Here is a 19,715-nt window from a genome sequence, read left to right on the forward strand (position 1 = left end):
TGATCTGAAACATATTATCATCATCGCTAAAAATAGACAATTCCTTATCCTCTAGATACAGTACTTTTTTTTTAATCTCAATTACATACAAAAATTGTTCTGTATCGTAGCTATTGTACAGTAGTCTTTAAGGGAAAATACGTTCTATGTCATTTTAATCAATCATTTTAAAATAAAGTATGCTTTGTCAATCGGACCTATAATTAACTTTATATATATATATATATCAGGCTTGGGGTAATGCTAAATGTAATGGTAATGCATTGCAATGCATTACATGTTTTCAAAGTAATGCTAGTAATGTGTAATGCCTCAAAATTAGCATTACAAGTAATGATAATGTAATGCATTACTTTCCAAAATCTAGTGTAATGCTGGCATTACATGGCATTACTTTGCATTACTATGCATATTTATGCATGTTCACTAAAAAAAAATGTGATGAATAAATGAATAGTTGAAATTGAATTTGATTATATTTATTTTTAAAGAAGAAAGAAATAATTCTTATTGAGAAAAAAATGTTTTAATTGTACATGTTTTATTAAAAAAGGTTTTTTAAAATTCATTTTTGAATTGTTTATATTACTAAAGCACAATTTCATAACATTTTTAAGAGTGTTGTTATTAAGAGTTTTTAATCATTTAAACAATTTACTCCAATTAGTTTGCACTTCAATAAGAAATGTGTCAACAACACACTATGCCCCCAGGATAATCTAAGTATCAAAACAATCTATTGTTATATGAAGTGCTAAACACCCCAATCCCCCTCCCTTCGCTAAGTCACAATAGAATAGGAGACAGACATGCACCTTTAAAAGCTAAATGAATGCACTGTCCATCCATGATGAAAATCAATATCACTTCCAATATTATAACCTATTTGAAAATAATCTTACTTATTTTCTCTCTCTTTCTCTCTGTCTCTCTCTCTCTTGTAAATTAATTACACTGTACATTAGTTTGGACTGATAGAAAATACAAGATTTATGTATTTAATCTATTATTGCACTTAATATATCCTAAGATAAAGATCGTCAAACAGTATTTTCCAGTCCAAGCTTTGTCTGCTCCTGAAAAACATTTATTTAGTATATAGCCTGGAAGATGGATGCATTTAAAAGATGAACCCTTTGAAACTTCGATCATAAAGTGCAACAGCAATCTTTTGTCTTAAAGTGTCCTCCGTAAAAAGAAATATGAATAAAAAATATTAAGATATATAACTGGGAAAAATCATCTGTTTATAAATCAATAAAATTAAGTGTCCAAAATTATAAAGATTTGTGTAATCTGGGGATATATCTATATTTAGCTTTTAAAAACCGCAACATTATTTCATAAATTGTTTTTTGTTACGCATGTTATCCCGTGTCTCTATTTCATATCTGATATTGTATCATGCCAAATGTCTATAAATATCATTTTACTTATGTAACATGTTGTTCATATTGCCACAATATGATTATATATTGAGCAAATAAAGAATGGCTCTTGTTTATTCATTGAATTTGAACCTGATATTGAGCATGAAGCTGTAGATATGTTAAAGAGTGTTGTATATTTGAAACATTTGCAAAAACTCTTTATTAGCTTTACTTTTAAAAAAAAGTAATGGTAATGGTAATGCATTACTTTACTCATGTAATGGTAATGTAATGCATTACTTCAAGAAAATCAAGTAATGGTAATGGTAATTTAATGCCCAAATTCATGAAGTAATGGTAATGTGATGCATTACTTTACAATGTAATTCGCCCCAAGCCTGATATATATATATATATATATATATATATATATATATATATATATATATATATATATATATATATATAGATAAAAATTAAATAAGAAAACACGAAAAACGTTCAATATAGCTTAAGCGCTTTCATTTTAAAATCTTCAGAAGCTATATAATGGTAACATAGTAACGTGACGTCAAAAAACTTGAACGTTGAACGGCAATGTCTATTATGACGTCATAGCTAGATTTAGCGGAAAAAAAATATAATTTGCAACATAGTAGATAACATACAATTCAATACATTATTATTACAAACAGTTCAGTTTGGGTGTAAAAATGCGGATGAAATGTTTTTCTTTTTCTCTTCTTTGTACATTACTGTCACTCAACAGTTTGTAAAATGGAAATATTTTAAACTGTTTATTGCCGCAAGTGTCCAAATGCTCACTTAACGGTATCTGTCGATATCCCGGGGTGTTTATGTGTTGTTTGTGTACACGCACACGGGCCCGAAGTGGATTGCTTGTTTCCCCAATATAGTACTCGTTGCAGCCTGGACATGTTATAACATATAATACATTCTTAGTGTCACATGACATGTCCGTCTTTACGATGAATTCTTTTCCGCTGAAGTCGTACTTAGATCCCTCTGTAATATGGTCACAGGTCCCGCATCGTGGGTTTCTACACTTAGTAACTGTGTGTTTAGTATCAAAATGGGAAGTGCACAATATTCGTTTTAGATTTTTAGGCTGACGTCTGCTGTTAATGAAGTTCACATCTTTGTAAATTTCTTTCGTGGATTGGTCGTTGATGAGGATATTATTAAACTGATGAATTATTGGCGTAATGTTCATATTTCTTGGATTAAAAGTATGTACAAATGGAATAATATCAATGGTTTTTTCCGGATGTTTACTGGCTAATAATTCCGATCTATCATATGTCCTGGCTTTACGAATACCGTCGTCAATGAGACCTTCGGGATAACCTTGGTTAGTGAGGTAATGTTTGAGTTCCCCGAGGCGTATGTCTTGGGTGTTTTCATCGCTCACAATGGTACAAATACGTCGAGCTAAATTATATGGAATAGCAGTTTTTGTATGATGAGGGTGACACGAATTAAAATGAAGATATTGATGTGTGTCAGTTGTTTTGTAGTATATATCAGTAAAAAGTTTTGAATTCTTCTTTATAACCAGAACGTCCAAAAATGGTAATTTGGTGTCACTACTTTCTAAAGTCAGGGCAATCCCATCATCCCTCGAAAATTCAGAATCAAGGAAATTCGTGGAGAACCGAAAAACCAAACTGAAATTCGGATAGAAATGGCTATAAATCGGGTAAACGGAGAGATATCATTGCTGCGAATGAGAGCAGAAAACAATCAATTGAAGGTTTTAAAGATTGATGAAGAAATTGATCAAATGTTACATCAAAATGCCAGTGGGTTTATCCTAGAAAAATTGCAGAACATGTGGAAATCTGACTGTCAAAAGGAGGAGGACCGATCGTTCAACAGATGGCGGTACACCGAAGCCTGGTTACTTGATTATGCGAAAAATTACGGCAAAGATAATGTTAAACAACCACATATACAGCCGACTTCTAAGAAACTAAAACCGACTACAGGCTCACATAAACAAACAACAAAGCAAAACCTAAATGCAAGCTATGCCTCTGTAGTGGGTATGGATTCTGAGAATGCTGAACAAACGGAAACCACTTTTCCTGTAACCAACAATAGTAAAAAACATGGAAATTCCTCAACATCCAATAGACAAGGGCGAGAACAACAATACGCCAGACAGACGCTATACAGGAATCAGAGAGTTGACAACGATAAACTAAAAAATCAACAAACGGATTGCCGCAGGAGAATAAATCAAAACCATTATGGCCAAAGACCTAAACGGCACAGACCATCAAACATCTACAGAGATGGGAAAACAACCTTTATTGGACGTGGAGTACAACATCATTTTTTAGGAGGAGGCAAGCCCAATCGAGGGCAAAGATACATACCAAGGAAACACCAACAACGGACACAGATGTAGTAGATGCTCGTGAAGCTAATATCACACAGCAACCAATGCAACATAATCCTAAAGTGTTCAACCTCTCGAACAGAGTATTGAATGAAACTGAAATAAAATTATTATCAAAAGGTTTGAAATATACACCAACTCCCCGTATGAATAACGAACAACTTAAAACGGATATTAAGGAATATACACGAAAACTTCGACTAAAGGAATATTTTAACGAGGATGATGACGTTTCTACACAAAATCTAAATGAGGAACAAGAACAGGATCTCGTCAGAAACAAGTCAGATTTTAATCCAAAACGGGGTAGAAATCAAACTTTAGATACAGTGTGTAATACTCTTGATAATTTCCAACTTTCTAATGTTCCAAGACAAACAAAGTCAAATCTATCGAAAAAAGAGGAACAAGCCTTAAAAGATTTATGTGATGAAGACAGCATTGTTATCAAAGAGGCCGACAAAGGAGGCGGAGTTGTTGTAATGAATAAGACATATTATGAAGTTAAAATATTAGATATGCTTAATGACCCAGAATATTATAAACACGTTGAAGAAAACCAAGAGAAAAAAACTCTGTCAAAAATAAAACAATTTGTGAATGAAAATTTGTCAAATATCACTACAAAGGAGAGAGACTATCTTATTAACTTTGATGCCCGAGAAAGTCAATTCTACGGATTACCAAAAGTGCATAAATCATTACAAATAAAAAATGCTGTAGAAACCCAGACTGGAATATATTTGCTGCCTAAATCCAGAAGACCTCTCTTTTAGACCTATAGTAGGAGGACCTAATTCATCCACCCAAAGATTAAGTCATTTGATTGATATTTTACTAAAACCCTACTGTGAAAAAGTTCCCAGTTTTATTAAGGATGATGTGAATTTTATAAACCAATTGCCTGAAAGTATTCAACATACCGCAAAACTTGTGTCATTTGACGTGGTCAGTTTATATTCTAATATACCAACAGAGCTTGGAATAAAAGCGGTGAGCTATTGGATCAACAAGCATCCTGAAATTCTACAAGATCGCTTTACAAAAGAATTTATACTCGAAGGATTACATATAATACTTCAAAACAACACCTTTGCATTCGGAAAAAATCATTATTTACAAGTGAAAGGTACAGCAATGGGGACAAAGGTGGCACCAACATACGCCACTCTTACTCTTGGATACCTTGAAGAAAAGCTACACGAACAAATACTTTCACTCTGGGGAGAAGAAGAAGCCAGATCTATTAAATCTAGTTGGAAACGATTTTTAGACGATTGCTTTATTTTATGGAATAATAGTGACGAAAATTTAAAGATATTTCATCAACTTGTGAACAACCTTGATCCCAGCATCAAATTTACTTTAGAAAGTAGTGACACCAAATTACCATTTTTGGACGTTCTGGTTATAAAGAAGAATTCAAAACTTTTTACTGATATATACTACAAAACAACTGACACACATCAATATCTTCATTTTAATTCGTGTCACCCTCATCATACAAAAACTGCTATTCCATATAATTTAGCTCGACGCATTTGTACCATTGTGAGCGATGAAAACACCCAAGACATACGCCTCGGGGAACTCAAACATTACCTCACTAACCAAGGTTATCCCGAAGGTCTCATTGACGACGGTATTCGTAAAGCCAGGACATATGATAGATCGGAATTATTAGCCAGTAAACATCCGGAAAAAACCATTGATATTATTCCATTTGTACATACTTTTAATCCAAGAAATATGAACATTACGCCAATAATTCATCAGTTTAATAATATCCTCATCAACGACCAATCCACGAAAGAAATTTACAAAGATGTGAACTTCATTAACAGCAGACGTCAGCCTAAAAATCTAAAACGAATATTGTGCACTTCCCATTTTGATACTAAACACACAGTTACTAAGTGTAGAAACCCACGATGCGGGACCTGTGACCATATTACAGAGGGATCTAAGTACGACTTCAGCGGAAAAGAATTCATCGTAAAGACGGACATGTCATGTGACACTAAGAATGTATTATATGTTATAACATGTCCAGGCTGCAACGAGTACTATATTGGGGAAACAAGCAATCCACTTCGGGCCCGTGTGCGTGTACACAAACAACACATAAACACCCCGGGATATCGACAGATACCGTTAAGTGAGCATTTGGACACTTGCGGCAATAAACAGTTTAAAATATTTCCATTTTACAAACTGTTGAGTGACAGTAATGTACAAAGAAGAGAAAAAGAAAAACATTTCATCCGTATTTTTACACCCAAACTGAACTGTTTGTAATAATAATGTATTGAATTGTATGTTATCTACTATGTTGCAAATTATATTTTTTTTCCGCTAAATCTAGCTATGACGTCATAATAGACATTGCCGTTCAACGTTCAAGTTTTTTGACGTCACGTTACTATGTTACCATTATATAGCTTCTGAAGATTTTAAAATGAAAGCGCTTAAGCTATATTGAACGTTTTTCGTGTTTTCTTATTTAATTTTTATCTATAACTCGCCGACCACTGTGGATTTTATTGTGTTTCAATATATATATATATATATATATATATATATATATATATATATATATATATATATATATATATATATATATATATCGGCGAGCACAATACAAAAAATCACTCCAGTTGCATCGTCTATATATTAATTGAGGTAAGTGCAATGATCAATTAAAACATAATCAGTCATACATTTCCGAGCCTGTAACATTGCAGCTGTGATGCTGCTTATGTGTGGTCTTGGTTTTATAGATTTTTTTTCAGGTGTTACCTAGTGATATAACCTATCTAAGTTAATGAAACAGTATGAAAATACAGAAGTAATGAAAAGTCAATTTTCCATAAAGATATACGTATATTTCTTTGCGCATTTATTGCAAGTTTTGTAAATTAAAAATGACCGTCACTGACATTTCCTGACATTCAATTGTGTTTATCTTCAGCTTAAAGCGCGTACAAGTTATGTAACATATTGTCTGGCAATAAATCTCTTCTTTGGAGAATATATTTTAATAAAAGTATCAATTGACTATTCAATTATTGTATTTAGATTATTTTGTTAGCGAGTTTATGATGCAGTCAGATAAAGGTAAGAGAGGTGTAACTGAGATATAAGAATCACACAATCCCACAATCGATCATTAGGCAGAAGTTTACATAAACTTAAGTGATTAATTGTTACTTTTTATTAACTTACTTAAGGTACATTAGCTATTGTAAAAAGAGACTTCTGTACACACTTAAAGTGAGTCTTATTTCTCTCATTCAAACCTGGCAGATTATTTTTAATCTCGTATAAATCTGATTTTCATAGAAACAGATTTCTGTATTCACAGTTAAAATTTATCTTACCTGACTGTAAACCGCCATATAATAGTAATATTTATACCAGAAAACAGTATAATTTCTAGTTCCTCTGCATGGTGCGGTGTGATTTTCCACTCTGAAAGTCTAAAACATAAGCTAATTACTAATTTTAGGAAAGTGTCACTTCTTTCATATATAATAAACGAGTACTGAAAGGTCAATCTAATATATGTAGATCATATCCGAACTATTGGGTCATATCCTGTCCTTTATTTTAAAATGTTTCTTTGTTAGTATATTTTACACTAGTCGTCTGTGAAGCAATTTCATGATGATAAATCATATGTTCCATACCAAGCCTCTTATTTTTTTTATTTGATTAAAACAATACATGTCATCAAGTCTAATTAATAATCGATTATCAAGATCGATGCTGTTTTTTATTATAAAAATCGTCCCCAGGCGTCAAGGACGATGTACATGTAGATACGAATTGATTAACCAAACCGTTTTTCATTAGGTGGAATTAAAAGGGAATCCAGTTATTCTTAATTATTGAATCTACGTGTTCCATTTGTGCACATGGCGCCTAGTTTTGGGTTTCAAAGTCACCTTCCTGACATGTAATTTCATCATGGTCTCTGATACTTTGATAAACTACATCAATAGTATGTGATTCTAACATTTACGAATGAAATACTATAATTTCTCCTCAATTTAATATTTATTATGAAACTAAAACGCATATTACCCTCTGTATTAATAGTCTCTCATGTACAAATACAAAGTACATATTTTACGAACAAATTTATTATAATTATACATTGCTACCATTAATTTTCTAATGTATTGTATGTTGCTTGTAATTCGTAAGATTTTTAGCAAATGAAATATACTATACTAAATTATTTATTATTTAAAAGTTCTTCAATTTCCCCCCTTCTTTTCGTACCAAGCCATTTGTGATTGGTGAAATGAAAATGATCTATCAATATTTTGTTCATGATGAATCTGTTAGAACCAAACGCACAAAAGCAATTTTATAAAAAAAAAATGAAAACGTAGGAAAAAAACCCTATTTCATAAACTGACAACAGATACAAAATACCATTCTTTACATATACAATTTCAAACAGCAAAACTTTACTTCTCCTGAAAAAATAACAGTCCATGTTCTGTATGCTAAACACATTGTGGAATTCAGCTCAGCAAGCATGATACTTTCTGTTTATCGAGTACATTCACATGAAAGTTATGAAAGATATAAACTCTTTCTGTACATAGTTTATTAGACAGATATAGATACACTGATTAGTTATTTATTTTTATTTTTTTTTTTGGGGGGGGGGGGGGTGTGGTCGTTCGATTTTCTTGGAAGGGGTATTATCTTTTCTTTATTTAACACAATGTTTGTTTTGTTTTCTTTTTTTATTGCATTAAAATATGTACAATATTCAATATGCAAGTACCCATAATCAAAAGCTTTGCCAAACTATAGTTAGTTTTCGTTACATGCTTAAGAGTAATACACCATTTATCATGAAAAGGTTTAATTAATTTTTTTTGATCAACTAGTGACCTGTCCTCGAGATAAGCGAATATTTATATTTGAAATATCAGTTTAAACATCAATATGTTAATCCGTAGCTTTCCTGCATATGTTACCTTTTGAGTATAAAAAATCATTTCATTTTATTTCCCTTAGGCTTTGTTACAAAATTTACATAACAAGGTGAGGAATTGGGAACCAATATAAAATACAATAGGACATTCATCATAATTTGTTTTTGCTCAATATAAGCAAGCGCAATCCTCATTCCCAAACCTATATAAATCGGACTGTTGAATTGAATAACACCAGGAATTTAATCAAAGGTAATTTCAATTTATTTTAATCAGAACTCCTCGTCTTACTTTTAAAAGAGCAAGGTATGAACTTAAAAGAATACAAAAATTAATATTTCATTCATTTATTTATTTGACGAGAAAAAAATGTTAATCTATTAAACTTAAACAAAAATTGATGAAAACAAACTAGGTCACTTGTATACACTGCCAAGAAATTAACAAAATTTATGCAATTCATTAAAATAACATTTTTTTTTACTTAATCGTATGCTAGTATGTATTGTTCAGATCATACATGTATTTGATTTCATAACATACGATAGAATAAAAGCCACCAATTTTGCAAACTATCGAAAGTAAGTTCTTTTAGACGACATCAATGAAAAAATTATATCTTAAAAATAGAATCCTAGAACTTCTGGCTATGAAACAAATTAACCGTTTATGAATTATTAATAATGCCATAAACTACTGAAGTCAACTCAATTTAGCAAGAATAAAAACTGCGTAATAAAAAAGTAATATGAATGATTGCCTACAGTGCAACAGGTAACTGTTGTGACACATGTTAATAACAAACTGATAGAAATAATTTCATACTTACAGAGATGCTGCTGAAAATGAGAGATATCTGTATTTACGTTGTATCCGTGACCACTGCTTCTGCGCTTTTTCTTCCAATACCCCCTCCACCTCCACCCCCAAAGTGTACCTGTCCGTGGAATTACGAGCCTATCTGTGGAACGGATGGGAACACGTATAACAACCCATGTCTTCTGGACTGTAAAAGGTTAGACCAATTTTTCTATAAGAATTTTCAAGACATCTAACAAACGCTGTATGACAGAAGAAATAAATTCTAAAAAAAAAAAACAACTTTAATTTTTCCTATTAGCTATTATCAAGTACTGATTAAGTTCTCATATTCCTTTTTTTTTTTTTTTTTTTTACTTACGTGTAAGACCATATTTATTGACTATTCCGATGAGAGAGTTTAATTTTTTATTTATACTTAAAAAGAAACAAATGTCCTTTTTTTAAAATGCACATTTCCTATCTGATTCAGTTATTTACTCATTCACATGCTTATTTTTGGTTCAAATTATTTATCTTCATCAAGAGTAAAATTTATAACAAAAATCAAATAACTGCTGAGTTTTTTCAGATGTATGTACTTTAACTCGAACAACAATGACCTTCCGTTTTCTGTTTAAGCAAATGTTATTTATAATAAAGTGCCATTTAAACATTTTACATAATTATTATAATGGTGATGTTTAGTCATATCCTTATTGACAGATGCAAATTGGCAAATAAGTGAACGACAATATCTTTTCTTGAAATGAAAATAATGCCCATTATATTCCTGAAATAATGGGGGGAAAACAATCACTTCATTTTCTATTCCACAACCAAGTCTTTGTAGTCAATTTTTTTTTAAATCACGATTTTATAATTTATATAAATGATGATGTATCTTCAATCACCCCATTTTAAAGCTCATAAAACAAAACTCGCCATGATGTGTGTGACTAAGAGTGACAACGAACACCTATTTGTCATTTTCAATAAATCTGATCTTTTAAAATTCATATTTTAACATTTCAGTTGTAAAATTTAATACGTATTTATTATGAATGATTATTGCTACAAAATTATGAAAGAAATGATGGATTAATTTTTTTCGATTACTCTCAGAAATTGTTGCATGAACTGACGTGGCATGCCATTTTCATACGCAGTATGATTTTCCACATCATTATGTTGTAAAGATTGAAAAAAAAACCTATTAAGCATTAAAAAAATCTTTAATTTTGATATTGTTATAATATTTGTTTTCTAAAGTAATCAAAACCAAAGTTAATAACTGAAAAATTTAGAATAGTTCACATGTAAAATTCAGTATTCAAGATTTTGACATAATGCTTATAAAATTAAAATTAAGAAGACATAACTAAATAATTTACACATTTGTTAGCAAATGCCGTAGAACTAAAAGAAGTATAGGGAAAACGGTACATTTACTTTACATGGAAAATTTCAGGGCAGAAAACGCTTACACCGTAATAGTATCTTAGTCGAATGCATTCATCTTTAAGTTACTTGCGCTTTAACTCCACAACGAACGGGGTTTGAACTCTCGATCTGCGAAATCCATTTTCCGAGCGGTGCACGATCATATATATTTAAAATTAAGCCATTAGTATCGCTGAACTAAATACGCAATTTTTAAGAATGAACGTCTTTAGAAAGTTGAAAAAGTTCAGATTAAAGTTGTCTTATTCATTCTCCAGGCTGGCGGTTATTCATCATATTTCTGCACTTGAGAAAATGATTTCAAATTAACCTCATTTCCTTTGTTCTTGCTGTAGGTGCAAATATAATTAGGGAAGGTGCATTTTAATTATTTTAAAACGATGTTTTATCTTCGTTGCTTATGAAGACAAAAATCAAAAGGTTAATAGTTTTGGTTGTTAGTGATAATTTAAAAGTTGCGACCGGATTTGTTCGAATTTCCAGTTTCACCACGAAATATAGAAATAGCTATTTAAATTCATTCGTTTGTTACTTGTCATTCCATAATATATGATTCGATTGTCAATACACTATGAAATATGTCCTCCTCGAGGACAAATGAAAATCAAAGCAATTACTATTCTAATACAAACTTCATTAGAATGCTATTTTCGTTCCAGATCAGTAAAAAAGTTATACGACGGGCCATGTTCTAAAGGATGTGTTTGTCCTAACACAAATGAGCCCGTGTGTGGCAAGAATGGAAAAACTTATGACAATGAATGCGAGGCGACTTGTGCGTAAGTTGATTGGCGAAACTTGATACTTTAAGAACATAAACCTTTAATGCTTACATCGTTGTTCAGCACTTGTTTGTGTAAGGTTATTTTGCATTTTGGGTGCCTGTGCTTTCCGTTTTGTTTATTGGCAAAAACAGATATATATATATATATATATATATATATATATATATATATATATATATATATATATATAACCTTTGATTGAACTGAATATATTTTATTGTATACAACATATACAAAAGGATTAGAAACAAGTTTGAATAGCTTACATCATAAATCAATAAAACAATTAAACAACTGTCAATAAAATTGTACAAATCAAATACACAGAATATGCACAATTTAAGTAATATATAGTTTTTAATGAAGTATAATTTCAACAACAAAATCTTATATTATCTTTAATCATTCTTTATAATTAAATAACTCTATCCATGTTTTACAAAGGTACTAATTAACAATAATCTTTTGTCATTTTTATGATACATGCTGTTGATTTTCTACAGGGGTACTAAGGTGCTACACACGGGGAAATGCCGTAAGTCCTGCCGCTGTCTGACCACATCGTACGCCCCCGTGTGTGGGGATGACGGAAGGACCTACTCAAGCTGGTGTAGCGCCGAATGTGAATAGTAAGACATTCAGTATTATGTTAATGATAATCTCAATTCTAAGTCAATTACAACAGAACTATATACTAAACTTTAACAACTCTATATTTTAGTTTTAAGGTAAGTAAGTATTAAGTAAAGATTTAGTACAGTGACGTGTTATAACAAAGAACATGTATATAATACAAAATAAATAATAGAACATCCATGTACATTTCAGTCGCAATTTTGTAGTTGATACATCTTTCCCAACAATTTATTTTCATAACTAAGAAATAAACATGTTTTTCAAATTCAGTAACATCACAAAGTAATAAATTGTCATAAATATGTAACAAATTTATAATTATCTGCTTGTTATCTTTTAATGTAGCACATGCTCAAATGATTTTGAAGAACTTTCATCTGTTGCATATATAAATGCATTAATCTGTCTGAAAACAAACCATCATCATAAACCCAAGAACAAGATTGCAAACACTTGCCGATTAGATCAAACTTGCTGAATATTTTTTCCTTTCTCATGAATATTAATCTTACTCGATCCGATCGTCTTTGCCTCCTTCACACTTTTGAGAAAAAAATCCCATCAACCACGTATGCATGCTTATTGAAGCAAATGATTTTGTACAGAAAATATCTTTGTTTTCAAGCCTCCAAAGATACTCATTGGTGGGAGCAGAATGATAAATATTCGTTAGAACGATAAATGTTCAGCCAGTTGGCCAATCGTCACTCGGGGGTTATGTAAGACTTGCCGTGGGTTTCTGACAATGATATGCCATGCATCCAAATTATTCGTAAATATTAAAACCAACAAAACGTATGTTCCATCGGTGTTTGATGTAAAAATACAACGCCTAAATCTTTCACTAATTAAAACATTGAAATAGCGTTAATATATACATTTCAAATATTTAATAATTTGGTAATGGTTAGGGATTCCGTTTACTCTTTGCTTGAGATAACAAAAAGAAAAGAATGGAACAGATTATTGTAAAGTTTCTTAAGACAAATATTGTTCCTAATCCAAGTAAAAATGATGAAAAAATAATGATATGATAGCTCTAACTTTTCGAATAAGATATTCAAAGTCATTTGTTAATTTACATTCAAGAAAAAAAGATATGGCCAAATTTTACTTTTATTGTTTTTCGCTCAAACACACTGGTTGGAAAACATCACATTATTGATGTTTTAAAAGGTCAATATCATTATATTATATCTCATTTATATTTTTGAGGTCATTTACCCATATATTTTCAATTAAAATAATCAATCAATTAATAGCTGCTGGTTCAATTTTGATGGATCTTGTTGCGACATAATTAGCGACCATTGGCATGGCAAAATGGCCATTTACCCTTTTATTTTCAATGAAAAATAATAAATCAAAATTATTACTACCGTAAATACACATTCGAATTTCCTGCCTGGATTGATTTTGCCTTCTGAGAAAAACAGTATTCTTAACATTTGGAACTGATGGACCCATACTATAATAACAAGGTCTGCAACTGAACATAAAAAATTTGAAGATCATAAATCAAAAAGAGCATAGCAAGCCATCGTTAGGGGTTGTCAAAATGCCCATTTCTTGGGACACAGATGATTACTAGCACCTTATTTGCCAAGCAAGATTCTTGTTTTACTTTTTAAATGAGGTATGCTGTAACAATTTTAACACTTAAAAGTTCACTACAGTCCGTTTAAAAACTTTATACTATAGTGATATAAGATTTTAAATAATTCATTTACAGTAGTGTGTCATAAATTATAATACATTATAACCCTTTCTACACCAAAGCATGTCTTTGTGTACTTTGGCGATATTTGACTCACAATTTACAATAAAACATAACTGGTCCGTACAAAACAAAAGTACGTTTCTGGATACTATAACGATATATGAATTTTCTATTTACAGTCGTGTGTCAGTAGTACATACTGGCCCGTGCCACACTAAGTGCACGTGTCCCGAAAACTATGAACCAGTTTGTGGATCAGACGACAAAACCTACAGTAACGAATGCGAGGCTGACTGTGCGTAAGTTGCAATTTGTCACAGAATTTTATTTTTGTTCATTTTTGTTTATCCGAAATCTTCAAACACAAAAAGTATCGAAGATTTGCTCCTGGAGCGTAGAAAAAAAAATCAAAAATCTTTGAAATCGTGTTAAAAATTTTAAACATACATATAAGTACTACTACTACATATTCAACTTCGAATCCTTCTGCTAATGCTACGTGTACTAAATAGATCTAGATCTATTGTTCTCGCATAATCACTGGTGTGAGATCGGTTTGTCCAGTGTGAGACAGCAGTGTGAAACTTTTCTGTCTTACACTGAGTATTACTACACCGCTCTTAAATGTAAACAAAAATCGTATGCTGCAAGAAAATGATAAATGATGGAATTAGCTCATCTATAAGTCATTATTTTGTTTAGATGACTACAATTCAATCATATTTTCATTGAAAATATTGTCGTATGATCTCGTCTTCACTTGCACTATTTGTAGTGCGCGGCGGGATAAACCGAAAGTACACTTTTAAACGTCAAAATAGAAAGTTGTCAAACATCAGTTTTTATGTAGAATAATGCGAGAAAAATAATCATTCATTACATACTCGCGTGGGATAGTGAAATTCCACCTCGGGGCCAAGATTCACCGTCTAGGACTCGGCAGAGCCTCGTCCTAGACCGTGAATCTTGTCCCCTCAGTGGAATTTTACTATCCTACACTCGTAATAATGAATGATTCTATTACTCTTCTGTTAGTACAACTCATAGACGTTCTTATTCTAGTAATGATATATAAGTTTGGAATTTACCACAACCTTTAAGTTAACTGGTTTACATGTACAAAAATACACACAAACGAGAACTATTATTGAACGATCGTACAGTAGAGTATGATATTTCATGGATAAACTTATATATATCAAAATATAATTTATTAGATTATACTAATTTACCAAATCCACGGTTATTGCTTTGCAAGTTTCAAGTGAAAATTACTTTCAGTCTCGAGTCTATGTTTCCATTCAAATTGAAAATGGTAAACACATGTATGTGTAGGCACGCCATTAGCTGGCTTGATCTTTGTTTGTACTTCTTTGGATGCTAGGGTCCATTACAATTTAGGTTAATGAGAAATAAATTGTACATGACATTAAAAGATACTACATGTATAGTCTGTTCCTAAATATATATATGCAGCACATTTGGACGATTTTTAATAAAAAAAACAATATACATACCTGTGAATAAAGTGAAATTAAACTCGATGTAAGGTAAAATATCTTCATTGACACCTTATCATTTTTCACTCGAAAAAAATCTCAGGTTCTAACGGAGATTAATAATGGGGGAAGATTACACATCTTCTTCATTTGGAGGTCACTCGGAATACCTCGTGCAATTTTTCGACGTTATCATCCGAGCTTGCTACAATACAAAATCCCCGTAGTCATCACTCATTTTTTAGCCGTGTATCGAGACCTGATAAGCTACCGGGGGTTTCAACTGAGAAATCTTGGAATTTTTTGTTACACTTTTGAATGAACATCGTTTGTATAAATATATCGAGTAATTAAGTAAAATGTGAATCAATGATATCTTGGGACAGAGTATAGTTTTATCGTAAAGTTGAAACGACAGTGGCATGATAACAAAATACATCGAAGCAGTTGAGATTCAATTTAACAAATACACTTTTCTATCCTTATGATAATTTATAATTTCAATTCTACAATATGCTGAAATGACCTTTTGAAACCGAATAAAATTAAAGAGAACAAGACACCGGTCGGTAAGTCGGATTCCAAAGCATTCTAAGAAACTTAAGTCTTCTGCATGACTTGTAGTAACTGTTCTTTCCTTTTCTACCTGTAACCTGAGAAAGATGTACATGTATATTTTAAGATATTCGATCAAATACTGATTCTTTTTAGTTTAAAAGTGTAAAAGATTGAGTTTCATGTATAGTTTTGAGTTTTCTTATGCTTGCATGGAGTTTGTTGCTCTTTCTGGTGACATTTACAATATTTTTAATATACTCTTTCTGCATGTTTGGTAATAATTTTCTGCATTAAATCATCCATTTTGTTTTTCAGCTTATTAAACATGATTTGTTAGCCTTTTAAATAATAAGTAGTACGTGTAAATGATAATAATGTAATATATTTTATTGTAATTAAAGAGAAAGACAAAGTTAATTAAACAATGATAAAGATGTTAAAATAAAACCGAAATAATTACTGTTGTTAATAAAATATATTATATGATTAAACATTCACAATTCAAACGGTTGGGTATTTTTGGAAACTATTTCCATTTAATGGAATGAAGGTAAAGTAACCATAGTTTATCACGTTGTTCTGTATAGGAGAGTCATAGTTCAACACACCGGAGCCTGCAGAAAGTCCTGCAAGTGTTCTTACAAGTACAGCCCCGTGTGTGGGGCCGATGGAGAGACGTATGACAACACTTGCTATGCTGAATGCGCGTAAGTTGTGTTGGCTCTTTTGTCTCGCCAAATGTCTTTGGCGTAAGAAACTGTCTATCAAAAAAAATGAAGATTTATTTAGCCGAAATTATAACCTAAAAATTAATGTATTGAATCTACATAACTGAACATTGACCTATGCTTATAGACTTATTATTCAACAATACTTTGAGTTGTTTTTATAAAATAAGGAATCATGCCACATTTTATTTGAAAATTCATGGTGATATTCTTTTTCCCAGGGGCGTCAAAATCTTTTCCAAAGGAGAATGTCCGAACTCTTGTAACTGCCCTCACCAGTACAAACCGGTCTGTGGCGGAGACGGCAAGACGTACGGAACACAATGTGACGCTGACTGTCTGTAAGTGTGACGTCATCTGGTCCATTGATAGAATGTCCATTTTATTTTGCTTATTTTCATCTTAAAAATCAAACCAGTGCAACTTTGAAACGATACCTTGTATAACCGAGTTATCTTAGTCATAAACTCACAAAATCTAGCAGTTATTCCTTATTCAACACATGCTAATTTGGCGTTACTCTCATCTACTTGCCATATCATTCATCGTGATAACTAACCAGTCGACATAGAGATCGGACAAGACAACAAGACAAAATTAAAGATTTGACCTATCTATTCGTGATAGGATAGGTGGAATGCAATTTTTTTTATAAAATTTGCAATGACTCTCTCTCTCTCTCTCTCTCTCTCTCTCTCTCTCTCTCTCTCTCTCTCTATATATATATATATATATCAGAGAGTCATTGCAATGTTTACATGTATGTAATTATGCAATGTATATAACACATGTTTTTTGATAACAGGGGTGTCATCGTTGTGTCAGACGGTGAATGTTTGCAGGAATAAGGAAAATCAATGATGGTAAGAGAGGCTATGCGCCTAGAATTATCGGTTAACGTATTCAGTGTATAATGAAGAGATATTGAACAATATTGAATCATTTTGAATTATTTGAATAGGTATTGTTAGATAACAATGAAAGTGAAATGAACCAAATTCACATGAATGACATCATACAAGTAGCCCGTCGTTTTGTATCTTGAAATTGTTTGAGGAGATGTCTTTCCATGATGGAAATAAGAAAATTTTAATTTTTTTCAAAATATCTGCGGTAAATGATTCATTTTATTTCCTATTTTGATAAAGAAAAAGTTTGTTAAGCAAATACTCTCCAAGAGATTTGTATGAATTTCAAGTTACTTTTTACAATATCTAAATTAAAGAATGCGTTGTCCTTGAAGTTCAATGTAAAATTCAAGGTACAGTTTATTGGGCAATAATCAAAATTTTGAAAATTCCTTTGTCGGAGTATTTGATAACAGCTTCAAAATGTTATTAAGAATATCGGACCATTCATTTAATTGGTACAAAATGTGGTCGTTATACATTGACTACCTTAAGACACATTATTTTTTATGATAATAGAGCTCTACATGTATAAATGTTGTGATCTTCATATTTTGACTTATTGGAAAATATCGCCATTTTGAAGAACTACTTATCTGGAGAGTCTTTATTTTATATAATTATTTATTTATTATTTTTTACAAGACAATCATTATAATTTTATTTATCTATATTTATTCTTTTTTTTTTTTACAGGTCCTGCTCAATACTGATGAAAATGAACCTGTTGGATTTCTATGTTGTTTTTTCTTTTCTTTTTTTAATTTATTAAATAATTTAAATATATACATGTATCTACTGAATTTTGTAAACTAGGTTAAAACAATTATTTATAGTATTTGAGGGTCTTAACAATTTCGACTGGACCCTGTACAATATTTTTTTCATAGTGCGTAAATATCGACTATATTTATGCACTGTGAAAAAAATGAATTTTACTCAAAGTGAGTTGACTTGATCCTAAATCTAACGCACTTTGATTTGTTTTCAAAGTGCGTAATATTTCTAAGTGCGTTATACATGTAGCATATCTACTGACAAAACTGAACCCTCGTCGAGCCAGTTTAAATAAATCAATTTTTACGTATGAATACGTATGAATAATTATCATGATACATACAGTGTATTTCTTTCGTATGTTTTTCTTGCCTTTTAACGTAATACATGTGCATGTACTGTGCTCAGTTCATTAAAGAGACAGTACAGCTGAAAACACATGTGTGAATAACTTCAGATTTACATATTGTATCGTTAGGGAATAAGAAATAACGTTGATTGTAATAGTTGAAATACATAAAAATCTCTTTTATATACCTAATTAACGTAATTATGAGCTCCGGAAATTCAAGGGTCGTACAAACCGGAATAACCTTTTATCGTTTATTTGTACCACGTGGACTTTGATTGACAGTAATTGACACGTGCTGAAAACTACAAGATCTTCATCCGACTACGGTCATCATGGTATACGAGGTTACAGGGACTCTCTAACACGGAACACATCGTCACTTTCTCGATAATATATTAATGGTTTACCAATTTTGGTTCATTTGAAAATGAACAGACATCAATATGTCAAATAACCCCACAAGGGGCCTCATTAATTTACAAAAATAAATTTACGTTGTAGCAACTCCTATGATAAACACGCAAAATACATGCTTACAAAATAATAATTGTGGTTATTTTAAAAACTTTGAACAATTATTACCTGGGAGAAGCAGAAAAGACAAATTTTTATCAACAAACATGTCCAGGAGAATCTTCGCGAGCCCCGCATGTGTTTTGTGTACACTAAATACGCATGCGTAATAGTGTAGAAGGCTGAACCCAGTAACATGTTGCGATGTAAATATGTAATAGGTT

The 19,715-nt window shown here is 31.4% G+C and overlaps 1 protein-coding gene across 1 annotated transcript; it reads left to right on the top strand.

Moving 5' to 3' along the window:
• Window positions 1–8,904: 8,904 nt before the first annotated feature.
• On the top strand, window positions 8,905–18,635 carry LOC105337326 (serine protease inhibitor dipetalogastin). Its single transcript, XM_066079359.1, has 9 exons — window positions 8,905–9,005; window positions 9,585–9,768; window positions 11,675–11,794; window positions 12,304–12,429; window positions 14,336–14,455; window positions 16,801–16,920; window positions 17,163–17,282; window positions 17,747–17,804; window positions 18,546–18,635. Exons 2-8 carry the CDS (start codon window positions 9,587–9,589, stop codon window positions 17,787–17,789), a joined length of 831 nt encoding a protein of 276 aa, XP_065935431.1. The 5' UTR covers window positions 8,905–9,005; window positions 9,585–9,586; the 3' UTR covers window positions 17,790–17,804; window positions 18,546–18,635.
• Window positions 18,636–19,715: the final 1,080 nt, after the last annotated feature.

The sequence above is a fragment of the Magallana gigas genome, chromosome 3, assembly GCF_963853765.1.
Source record: "Magallana gigas chromosome 3, xbMagGiga1.1, whole genome shotgun sequence".
Lineage (NCBI taxonomy): Eukaryota > Metazoa > Mollusca > Bivalvia > Ostreida > Ostreidae > Magallana > Magallana gigas.

Coding starts and splice junctions, on each gene's coding strand:
- LOC105337326 (XM_066079359.1), top strand. CDS start 9,587: ATGCTGCTGAAAATGAGAGATATCTGTATTTACGTTGTATCCGTGACC. Junction 16,921..17,162: donor ACTTGCTATGCTGAATGCGC/GTAAGTTGTGTT, acceptor TCTTTTTCCCAG/GGGCGTCAAAATCTTTTCCA. Junction 17,283..17,746: donor CAATGTGACGCTGACTGTCT/GTAAGTGTGACG, acceptor TTTTGATAACAG/GGGTGTCATCGTTGTGTCAG.